The sequence below is a fragment of the Piliocolobus tephrosceles genome, chromosome 11, assembly GCF_002776525.5.
Source record: "Piliocolobus tephrosceles isolate RC106 chromosome 11, ASM277652v3, whole genome shotgun sequence".
Lineage (NCBI taxonomy): Eukaryota > Metazoa > Chordata > Mammalia > Primates > Cercopithecidae > Piliocolobus > Piliocolobus tephrosceles.
The window spans coordinates 3,308,566-3,320,379 of NC_045444.1; the positions used below are offsets into that span (position 1 = coordinate 3,308,566).

At 49.4% G+C, this 11,814-nt stretch overlaps 1 protein-coding gene across 1 annotated transcript in view; it reads right to left on the bottom strand.

Moving 5' to 3' along the window:
- Positions 1 to 2,867: 2,867 nt before the first annotated feature.
- TFCP2L1 (transcription factor CP2 like 1) overlaps positions 2,868 to 11,814 on the bottom strand; it is a 76,709-nt gene continuing 67,762 nt past the window's right edge. The window contains exons 14-15 of the mRNA XM_023185211.1: positions 11,617 to 11,668; positions 2,868 to 10,708 (exon numbers count right to left, since the gene is read on the bottom strand). Of these exons, the coding sequence (XP_023040979.1) occupies positions 10,662 to 10,708; positions 11,617 to 11,668 (99 nt within the window). The 3' untranslated portion in view covers positions 2,868 to 10,661. The remainder of the gene's footprint in view (positions 10,709 to 11,616; positions 11,669 to 11,814) is intronic.

Here is an 11,814-nt window from a genome sequence, read left to right on the forward strand (position 1 = left end):
GGACATCTCACCGTCAGAACTGAGAGACATACCTTTCTGTTGTTTTTAAGCCACCTAGTTTACTTAGGGCATTCTGTTATAGCAGCTCACATGGGCTAAGACAGCCATCACGTACCCTCTCAGCCTAAGGACCTGCCACGCTGCTTCCCACTGCACTTAGAACACAGACCAGAACCCTCCTGCCCCAACATGGTCTGCAAGGCCCTGTGTCAGGAGAGCCAAAGCGTAGGGCACAGCCCACCAGCGGGCCAGAAGGTCAGCTCCACAGGTCAAGATCTGCGTTCCTCAAGAAAAAATGGCATGGAATAGTCCAAGGATTGTTTTGTGAAATTCGTTAATATGCGCGTGTGTACTGGGAACACTGAAAACTCTGAGGATAATTCCGTTATCTGTCCCAATCCCCTCCTCCTCTGACCTCCCCTGGCATCATCCTCCTTCAGCAACAATGCCCTTCTTTGGGATCCGGGAACACCCCAGCCGTTTCCCAGCTCAGAGGCCCTGCCAGTGCTGCTCCACATTCCCCGGGAGCCTCGTCCTCTGCCCGGCCTTTGGCTCCCTGTCTCATGGTCTCATTTCAGCCCCATAAACTGGCAAGGCAGGAGGTATTCCTATTTCACAGACGAGAAGACTGAGAGTCAGGGAGGTTAAGTAGCCTACTCAAAACCCTACGGATCCAGGATTCCAACCCAAGACCTGAAAGCCCTCCCACTGTGCATGCCCTCTGCTCCTCACACAGGGACGTGCGGGCAACTTGAGAGCAGAGGGGGGCTTTACCCGTGCAGGGTGGGAGGAGCACCATCCTTGGGGCTTGGAAGCTTGGGGAGAACACGGGCAGCAGGCATGGAGGAGCCACAGCTCTGGGTGCCATGGGCACACACATGATCAGAATGAATGCTGGAGACAGAAGAGCTTGGGAAAGTTGTGGTGAGGGTAGGAAGGCTTCAGAGCAGGGTAGGGGCTGGGAGGGAGAGCAGGAGCTGGTAGGGAGGACTGTGGGTGGCTCATGGGCTGCTGCCCTGGTCTTGGTAAGAGATGGTAAGAGACTGGGGTGGCAGCGCTGAATGCTGACCAGCATTCAGCCAGCCCACCCACTGATCAAACTTCAGACACCTGAGGCCTCCAGGTACAATGGCTATTATTAAAAAACAAAGACAAGAAAATCCCAAGAAAGTAATAAGTGTTGGCAAGGAGTAATTGGAACCTTTGTGAACTGCTGGAGGGACTGTAAAATGGTGCAGCCCCTATGGAAAACAGGATGGTGGTTCCACAAAAAATTAAACACGGAATTGACCCAGCAATCCCACTTTTGGCCATTACCCAAAAGAACTGAAAGCAGGGACATGAAGAGCTGTCTGGTCACGCCCATGTGCATAGCAGCATCATTCACAATAGCTAAACACGGAAGCAACCAAAATGTCCACTGAAGGATGAGTGGATAAACCAAATGTGGGCTATCCATACAATAGAGTATTATTCAGCCTGAAAAAGGAAGGAAAGTCTGACCCGGTGCGGTGGTTCACACCTATAATCCCAACACTGGGAGGCCGAGGCAGGCGGATCACCTGAGGTCAGGACTTCGAGACCAGCCTGGCCAACATGGCGAAACATCATTTCTACTAAAAATACAAAAGTTAGCCGGGCATGGTGGCAGGCACCTGTAATCCCAGCTACTTGGCAGGCTGAGGCAGGAGAATCGTTTGAATCTGGGAGGTGGAGGTTGCAGTGAGCCAAGATCATGCCATCTCACTCCAGCCTGGGCAAGACTGTCTCAAAAAAAAAAAAGAAAAAAAAAAAAAGGAAATTCTGACACATGCTACAATATGGATGAACCTTGAGAACACCCTAGTCACAGGCTAAATACTGTATGATTCCATTTTTATGATGTCCCTCATAGAGTCAGAAATGAGAATGGTGGTTGCTAGGGGCTAGGACAAGGGTGATACGGTTTGGATGTGTCCCTTCCAAATCTCAAGTGGAAATGTGACCTCCAATGTAGCAGGTGGGTCATGTAGGAGGTGTTTGCATCACGGGGGCAAATCCCTCATGAATGGCTTAGTGCTGTCCTCATAATGAGTGAGTCCTCTATGAGTTCACATGAGATCTGATTAAGAGCCTAGCGCCTTCTCCCTCTTTCTTGCTCCCTCTCTCACCCTGTGACATGCTGGCTCTTTCCTTCGCCTTCCACCATGACTGCAAGCTTCCTGAGGCCCTTACCAGAAGCAGATGCTGAGGCCATGTACAGCCTGCAGAAGCATGAGCCAATTCTCTTTATAAATTACCCAGTATCAGGTATTCCTTTGTAGCAATGCAAATGGACAAACACTGGGGGATGGGAAGTTCGTGTTTAACGGGTACAAAGGTTCGGTTTCGCAAAGATGAAAAGAATTCTGAGCTGGGCGTGGTGGCTCACACCTGTAATCTCAGCATTTACAGGCGTCAGCTACCGCGCCTGAGGCAGGCAGATTGCTTGAGGCGAAGAGTTCAATACCAGCCTGGGCAACATGGTGAAACCCCATCCCTACAAAATACAAAAAAATTAGCTGGGCGTGGTGGCACGTGCCTGTAGTCCCAGCTACTTGGGAGGCTGAGGTAGGAGGATCACCTGAGCCTGGGGAGGTTGAGGCTGCAGTGAGCAGTGATCATGCCACTGCACTCCAGCCTGGGTGACAGAGCAAGACCCTGTCTCAACAAAAAATTAAGAATTCTGGAGATGGATGGTGGTGATGGTTGCACAACAATGTGAGTGTACTCAATACCACTGACCTGTACAATTCAAAGAGCGAAGATGGTAAATTTTCTGTTTTGTATATTTTACCAGAATCTAACAAACAAAAAAGCAGAACAACTCAAGGCCTGAGCCACAGAGGTTTCTTACAAATGTGCGTTTTATTTGCATTCTAACCCAAGCACAGATCCCACACACAGACTTCTTGTCTGCACAATGGTACAGTAACAAGTGCAAAATATGCTTTATTTCAGGTACAAAAACACGGCAGTAGGACAACTTCGAGCTCGACGCCCACCTCCCCAGGACCTCTCACACCCACCTGACCCATCCAAGGGCCACGCCACCCCAACAGATACTCCCACCACCTTTAGAGAAGACTCACCCAATCTGGAGAAAGGTGCTGAGGTTACATCTTTAGAAAGAAATCACTTTAAATACATGAACATTAGAGAACACAGTAACTGTGCTTCCACCCAGCACGCGGAGGCTGCAGGGAGGCACCCCAAACAGTCCCCTTCTCTTCTGTGGTTAACCAAGCAAGCCCCACAAAGCTTTCCCCAGCAGAACACACCCAGCCCAGCAATGAGGCCTCAGGACAGAGCCAGCACTATGACAAAAGAACTCATCCCACCTCTCTGGACAGCATGAAGTCTGCAAGTGGGATCCAGACTGGACACCAGGAAGCTCAGCCTGGCTCAGGCCATCAGGAGCTGTGGGACCCTGGCTCCCATCTAACCTCCCTGTTGACTTCCTGAAAACTGGGCTAGCGGGGGCCTCCCCATTGCTTTAGGGAAGATCAAGTGAGAAGCTGAGCAAATGCACAGAACACAAAGCCTGGCCCGTTTGCCCCAGCTGCTACCACTGCTGTTACTCATGGAGAAAGGGAGCGCAGTGGCTGCTGTCTGCCCCTGGAGTGATGACAGCAGCAGCGCACAGAGGCTGGACAAGCCACAGGGCGCTGGACGGCCACAGCTGGACCTCAGACCCGTCCTGTGGAACTCCTTCCATTTGAGGCTGTCCATCCTCCAATGGCAGATGCAGAATTCTCAGGCCCAGGATACCCTTATGGAGGACCAGGGACTGCCCCTCCAAACCACCAAGCTGAGGCCACTGTGAGCGGTCCCCTTTGTAGCAGGAAGAGCAGCTGGACACATGGGAAGAGGTTTGCAGGCTCCAGAGAAACCAAGAGGTCCTCAATCCCCAAGGCACTAGGTGGAGGTGAGATCAGGCTGCCCCTCCCAGGACAAGAGTGTGCGCCGGCCAGGAGGCCACTGCCGCCCACCACCGCTCAAAGGCCTTCCCCACGCATCAACCCTGAGGGGCCTGGCCAGGGGATGCAGGCCAAAGGCCGGATGGGTCTCCAGGAACAGGAAGCAGGCAGCAAGAAGGAAAGCAAAGGGCTCTGCATTCCCACCACGAGGCAGGGCGGACTCTGCAGGAGCCAGCTGGAGCACCAGAACCTTCCAAGGAGGGCTCGCCAGCCACACAGAACACGAGATGCGTGACAGGCAGGGTAAACGCAGAAACTGCCCATCTGAGTGCTTCCCCTGCTTCCAAGCTCAAACCAAGTCATTTTGTTCTTTTAAAAAAGCCCTTACTGTCTGAGACTTTATTTAAATCATCCAACAGGGATGGAGGTAATGCAGGTCTGGCTCAGTAGTCAGCAGACTTTTTCTGTAACGGGCTAGATGGTAAATATTTTGGGCTTTCAGATCCAAGAGGCAAAAATCAATATTATGTTGGCATAAGAGCAAACACATTTCCACAAATTTTTAAATTGATAAAATCCAAAATACAATAATTGAGTACATATTTTGGTAAATACATGTCTACCACTAATAAGAATAATTTTTTTTTTAATGGGGGAGAAAACAATTGGGTTCAAAGATAACATTCCCTATCATAAATCGGTGGCATAAACAGGCAGTGGGCTGGGTGGGCCCATCGTGTGCTGGCTGACAAGGGCAGTCACACACCGCTAAGTGCTGATACAGGATGAGCGGTGTGGAGCCGATGATATGATATTGTTCTCTTTGATGAAGACCTGAAAACTTCCCCTGACCCTGCTGCCCACCTCAGGGCCCCTCAGGACGAAGGGCATGAGGGCAGGTTCCCACTCTGGCCCTTTGCAGGGGGACATGCTTTGGTTGCCCCATCGCAGGGCTGGCCAGCTGGGGTCCAAGCAGTGACCGCCCTTCCCCACCTCATCCCATCAACTGCCCTGCACAGAGCAGAAAACCCATGCCTCAGAGCTACTTCCTAGGGACAGTGCCTCTCGAAGGCCCTAAAATGGCAGAGCCAGGGATGGCAGGTGCAGCCCTGGCCACTAGCACAGCAGTTGCCCTCAGCTCTGTTAGCTGTGACCCATAGATTGGGGGAGGGAGGAAAGCCAGGAGGAGCTTTTGCAGAAAGGTCTAGAAGCTAAGTGGGGGTTTCAGGAGCTCTCAGGGTGCCCCTGGGCAGGTCCCAGGAAGGAGGCCTGGGGTGCCTGACCAGCACCTCACTGGCCCTCAAGCCCTGTCCTTAAGGGGCAATGGGAAGGAGGCGGCAATCAGAAGAAGGTACAAGCATTTCCTACTTGCAGCGCTGGACTGGTAAGATGACGCAGAGCACGTAACCCGAGGGGAAGTGCCTGTGTGAAGCCAGTCGTGTGGAAGATCCACACTAGAGGCCTTGCCCTGCTCTTGGGGGCCTCGCCCAGTGCCACTTACACTCTCTAGAAGAGCTAAGGCCGCCAGCTTCGTCCACTCTCCAGGAGGTCACACAAGATCGAAAGAGAACCATCAAGCTACAGGGGGAGCCTGTTTTCCCCAAATGCCAAGGGAAGAGCAGCCATCTCCACACCTTGCCAAGCTAAGGCTGCTTCTGGCTGTGCTCATGGCAAGTTTAGGAGTGAGGGAAGGGACCCAGGTACACACGGAAACATGCACATGTGCACCAATGACACAGACTGTGCCTGCACTGTGTCCGGTCCCTGGCTGGCAAGGAATATCTGGGGGCTCCTATAAGTTTGCGGAGGGAGTAGTCAGCCCAGTTAGGAGCTAGGGCTGATTCCCAAAGACAAGCCGGAGACAATCTGACTCATGTCAAGAAGCATGCCGCCTTGCACTGCAGGAGCACTGGTGGCACTGTACAATCAGGATGGGCACACATAAAGGTCTCCTGTCTGTTGTGCAATTTTCAAAGTTTTTTTTTTTTCCAACAAGACAGAGATGAGTCTCACTACGTTGCCCAGGCTGGTCTAGAACTCTTGGCATCAAGCGATTCTCCCACCTTGGCCTCCCAAAATGCTAGGATTAGAGGCATGAGCCACCATGTCCAGCTTTTTGTACGATTTTGATGGAGGGAAAAATGGGAAAGCCCTTGTGCCCCTCAGATTCATTTCATGGCAGGTTGGTGCCATCTGCAGAGATTGCCAAGCCTGTATTTGTAAGAGGAGGAGATGGAGATCCAGAGAGGCAAAGAGACTCATACTGAGCGAGGGTCTGGGATCTAGGACCTTCCCTGTCCCTCCTCCTACATCCCAGGCAATGCTAACATCTAATCTCCCACCCCCACCCAATCATCCACTGTTTTCCCAACCCCTCTGAGCGCCTAGGGGCTTTCTCCCTCTGCTCCACTGACAACAGCCTAACAGGCCTTTCCGTTTATTTCATCGACTTGTTAATGATTTTCAGATCTTCAGTTACTCAGGCCAGCCCCTGAAGCAACGCTGGACTTGGAAACTTGTGACCCTGGCTGGCTCGAGTCCGCTGCTGGTAAAGCCCTCTCTAAGTTAATAGCTTTGTGTAAGAAGCTCCGGGCTGCCTGGGCAAGAGGTCACTAGGGCAACACTTGACCTTTGCTTAGGACCCCAAGCCAAAGCCTCGACCTCCCCACCCCATCCTGTCCTTTCCACAGGCATACCATGCCCCTCCTCCAGCAAACCTATTATTCCTCCATTCAACAGCCTCTGTCCCTTCCTCAGGAAGAGACAACCTGGTAAAGAGAAAAGGGTTTATCTCAACCTTGCAAACAGATACCCCACAAAAACCATGATGACCTAAGAGTAAGGAACTCAGCTTTGGGCTTCCAGTTCGAGATGGTGGCCTGAGCACAGGTGTCTGTCTTATTTCCCTCTGGGGTTCACTGTAAAAAGCAGCTGCAGTTCAGAAGCCACAGGTTGGTGGGAGTGCCCTGGGAAGAGCTGTCCTGCTCAACAGGCCAGGACCTCTGGACTCACAGGAAAGACCCTGGACAGCTGTGGGAAGGGCTATGGCTTTTCTGTATGTCAATCAAATGAAAAGTAAAACCTGGAGCTTTAGCTCATCTGACGCCTGTGAAAGGGATGAGCTGCTACATTAGGCAGCTGAGACACTTTGGTACCAAATTACCATGTGTGCTTTTTTTGGGTATTTATTATTTTCTCTTCTTTCATAAGCTATAAGCTTTAACTATAACCACGAGAAGGTAAGAACAGCAGATGCCAGGGGCACGCCAGAAAAATGGGAGACTCTACTAATAGCACACTTCAGGCAGCAGACTTTTATTACATCTTCTTTTGGAACTAAGAAGTAAAATATTAGCCTCCCACACTTTTGAGAATTAAAATTGAGCCCACCATCATTTGGCCTTGGTTAGTGACATCACTTGGGTACAGTGATGACAGCCTGAGGGGCTGGACCTCAGAAAACCAAAGGTCTAGTCCTGGTCCTTCCGCTGTGTGACCCTGTATGACCCTGAGCACACTATTCCACTTAGGTGATTCAGTTTCCTCATGACTCATAACAGGAAATCATTGGTCTTGACCTTCCTCTAAGGACTAGCGTGTGGAGCTAGAACATGCACCAAGAAAGACTGGGAAACATTAGAGAGAGATAGGACTCGGTACCGTTGACTCAGGTAAAGAGGGAGACAGCAAGAACAGAGTAGAAAGGCAGCGTAAAACTGGCGGAACCAAACACAGACTGAGTGGAAAAAAAAAAAAAAGGTAAGCTTCCCACCACCACCACCACCATGTCCCACGAAAGAAGATCCAGTAAGAAGCAGAAGTCTTTAGCAAGGCTGCCAAGACAATTCCGTGGAGAAAGGATATTCTTCTCAATAATCACCAGTGGGACAAGTGGAGATCCACAAGCAAAAGAATGAAGCTGGTCCCGTACTTCACATCATATATAAAAATATACTCAAAATGGATCAAAGACCATTGTGAGAACTAAAACTACACAAATTCTTAGAAGAAAATACAGTCATTAATTTTTTGACCTGGGATTAGGCAATGGTTTTCTAGATATGGCACCAAAAGCACAAGTGACAATAGAAAAAAAATAGGTATCTTGGAAATCATCAAAATTAAAAAGTTTTGTGCCTCGAAGGACACCATCAAGAAAGTGAAAACAATCCACAGAATGGGAGAACGTTTTTACCAATCATATACCTGATAAAAGACTAGTGTCTAGAATATACAAATATCTCACACAACTCAGTAATAAAAAGAAGGCCCAGCCCTGGTAGTCTAGTGGTTAGGAAAATAGAAAACTTAAAAAAAAAAAAAAAAAAAAAAAAAAGACAACTCAATTAAAAATAGGCAAAGGATATGGACAGATCTTTCTCCAAAGAAGAAATATGCATGGCCCATAAGCACAGGAAAAGACATTCTACATCTATAGCCATCAGGGAAATGCAGATCAAAACCACAACAAGATAGCACTTCACAGTCATTAGGATGCTAAAAGCAAAAAAACAGATAATAGCAAGTGTTGGTGAGGATGTAGAGAAATTGAAACCTGGATACATTGCCGGTGGGAATGCAAAATGGTAGAGCTGCTGTAGAAAACAGTCTGCTAGTTTCTCAAAAAGTTAAACACGGAGTTACTGTAAGACCTAGCAATTCCGCTCCTATGTATATCCCCAAAAGAAATGAAAACATATGTCCACATAAAATCTTGTAGAAATATGTTCATAGTCGCATCATTCAGAGTAGCCGAAAAGTAAAAACACACAAATGTCCATCAACTGATGAATCAATAAACAAATGTGCTCTATCTATACAATGAAGTATTCCAGCAATACAAAGGAATGAAGTACTGATACATGCTCAACTTGGACGGCCCTAGAAAACATTCAGTGGAAGAAGCCAGTCCCAAAAGAGATATCACATGATTCCAGATATATGAAATGTCCAGAATAGTTCAATCTTACATAGAAAGTAGACTCATGGCTGCCTTGGACTGCAGGAGTTGGGAAAGTAGGGGAGTGACAGACAAAGGGTCGGGGTTTCTACTGGGGGTGATGAAAATGTACCAACATTGATTGTAATTCTGTGAATTGATTGTGGTTCTGTGAGTTTACTAAAAACAATAGAATTGGACACTAGCAATGGGTAAACTGTATGGTATGTGAATGATATCTCAATAAAGCTGTTAGTTAACCCACTCCCCGCTGCTCCTCTGAAGAAGGAAGAGGAATCAGGAGCCTGTCCTCACTCTATTCTGTAGGAATGCCACGGCTATTATCCAACAGAATGACTAACAGAGCCCCTTTTATTCTGAAATGTCCTGGTTCATATGATAAATTTATATCACTACCCTATCACTATGTGCTACCATGCAGGTGACTTTGCTCCTCTGAGCCTTGGCTTCCTCATATATAAAACAAGTTCTACCCATGGTAGACTGTGTTTTATTCTGGTAATCCTTCAGTCTAGCACTTCATTCCACAGAAGCTCCATTTAGAAGCTATGACATCCCATTCAGGTGGTGAGAAGGTTCCCCGTGAACCTCAATTAACAAAGAGCTGAAGCCCTGGGCCAGCAGAGGCCACTGGATCCCAGGAACCAGAGGCAAGGCCAAGACAAATTTCTGAGTCTACCGCAGTTACTAACACTCAAATTTCCCCAGAGTTAGGCCATTAAGAAAGATGATGAACCCATTCTGATGCAGGCAAAAGACCCTAAACATAGCCCCTACAAACAAACAAAGATAAACATTTAAGTGAGGGGTACCCAGAGAAAATACAATGTTCCTGTGGCAAGTTTAGCAGCGGTTCACCAAGGTCTTCTCCAACTTTCTATAAGTCCATCCAAGAGGGCCTGGTATTGTGGTGGTCGAGGTCATCTGATGACAGATGGGATGCTCATTCCTAATCCTCCTTACCCATGATTGCCAGGAAATGAAATAGTCTTTTTCTATTACCACCCCCCGACCGCCCCACAAAGGGCCTCAGAACTAACGTCTGTGAGAAAGGCAGTGCACATACACTGTGGCACCTACCACGCCAAGGCACCAGTGCAGAGACAGGAGCACATCTTTGGGTTCCACAGCAGCAAATTCTTAGAAACAACGTAGAGAAGAAAGAGGTAGAAGGCACAGAATAGCCCCACTCCCATCAATTCAGCCAAGAACAGGAAAGGCGGATGTTGACCAGGGTCACGGAGAAGGGAAGCAAACCTGAAACAGGAGAATGAGGGCGAACTGCTCCCATCGAGTCAGCAGTGCTGGCCATGCAGCCAACTCCCAGAGGAGGAGGTAAAGGTACCAGCTTCCAGGGTGAAGCAGAGCTTCCTCTGGAGGCAGGAGAGTGGTCAGAAGGGACCAATACAGGTGGCACCAAGATACCCAATCAGCTTCCAACTAAGGGATGAGGGGTTTCAGAGCAGACGTCTCCACTGTTTGCCCTTTTAGAATGTCAGGGTTGGACCAATGGAAAAGAACAAGGAACCATTCAAAATCTGGAGGCCAAGAGGAAGGGAGAAAGGAGCCACTGGCTTTCTGTACACCGTACTTGGTGTCCACAGGTTTCTGCTGGTTGGTGCTCTGTAGCTTTCACAGATTGGGCAGGGTCCCTCCTGGCCTCAGCTTGCCTGGTGAGGCCACAGCTTACAGTGGGGCAGTTTCTACATCCATGGGGATCCACAGGGCTGGGAGCTGGAGGCAGGTACAAGGCCCGCTGCTGCTCAGAGTCCGCATTTCAGGATGATGTGGTAGCCATCATTGCTCTCGGCTGCAAGAGAGAAACACTGAGTGTATTTCACAGGAAGAAAGGTGCAGCGCCATAGTACTGGGGAGTCCCAAAAGGCATGCTGTTAGGGTATTAGCAAAGACCACCAAAACAGGGCTGCATACAGCAAGGCGTGCTGGCAGAAGCGGGGATCTCACAACCCTCCATCTGCCTCGTTTAGTGTCTTTTTGACAACAGGTCTTTCTACCATAGCCCTAGGCCCAAGGATGAAAACCTATGTTCCAAGGAGGATTTGGACAACTGTGGTTCTCAGGGATATTACGGCCCCCAGAACCCTAAAGACACTCAGTGGCTAGATCCACAGGACAAGGTGGGAAGTGGCCTCCTCATGGTCCAGGGTCTATGAGTTGGTCAGAGGGCTTTTGTTCTGACATATCCTATACCCCAGGCCTTAGGAAGGCCACAGCAGGTCTTTCTCTACCTTTTATGAATAAATACATGTTCCCGGCCCACAAGCTCTTTCTCGGCAGAGCACAGGCACACCGTCAGGTGGGCCCCCTCGCCCCCTATCCCGACCCACGCTGCCTGCAGACTCAGTGGCTGTATTCTAGGTTTGATCTTCCTAGAGGACTCCGGGAAACCCACAACGCATCTTGCTTCTACTCAACACTGAGTTCATGGAGAACAAGTCGCCTGGCCCAGGATTTCCCTTTCAGAAGTGACCCTGGGGGCCAATCTCACTTGTTCTGCCATTTCGAGGGCTAGCTTTCACAGAGAGTTTGTGCCTTCTTCTTCTCAAAGGCTTTTCCCAGGTCAGCACTCTCTGGAAGGGCCCATCCTGCAGGAAGGCCCCACCCTCCACCTGCCCCCACTACTACCCCAGGGATGCAGCCCACACGCTTCAATTAAACAAGAAAGGGGGAAGAAACAGGGGCAGGGGGAGGCTTCACCTTTAATTGTGCTGAGGACAAAACAGGATTCATCTTGGAAATTCTGCACCATCTGAAAGACGAAAGAGAGAACATGTTCCTTCAACCATGAGTTCATCTTTGGAAAGCCTCGGGGGCAGAGCCCAGCCATGCACAGCTGCAGAAACACCAGTGCCACGGTGCCTACACACGCAGGAACACGGTAAACGCCACTGCCTC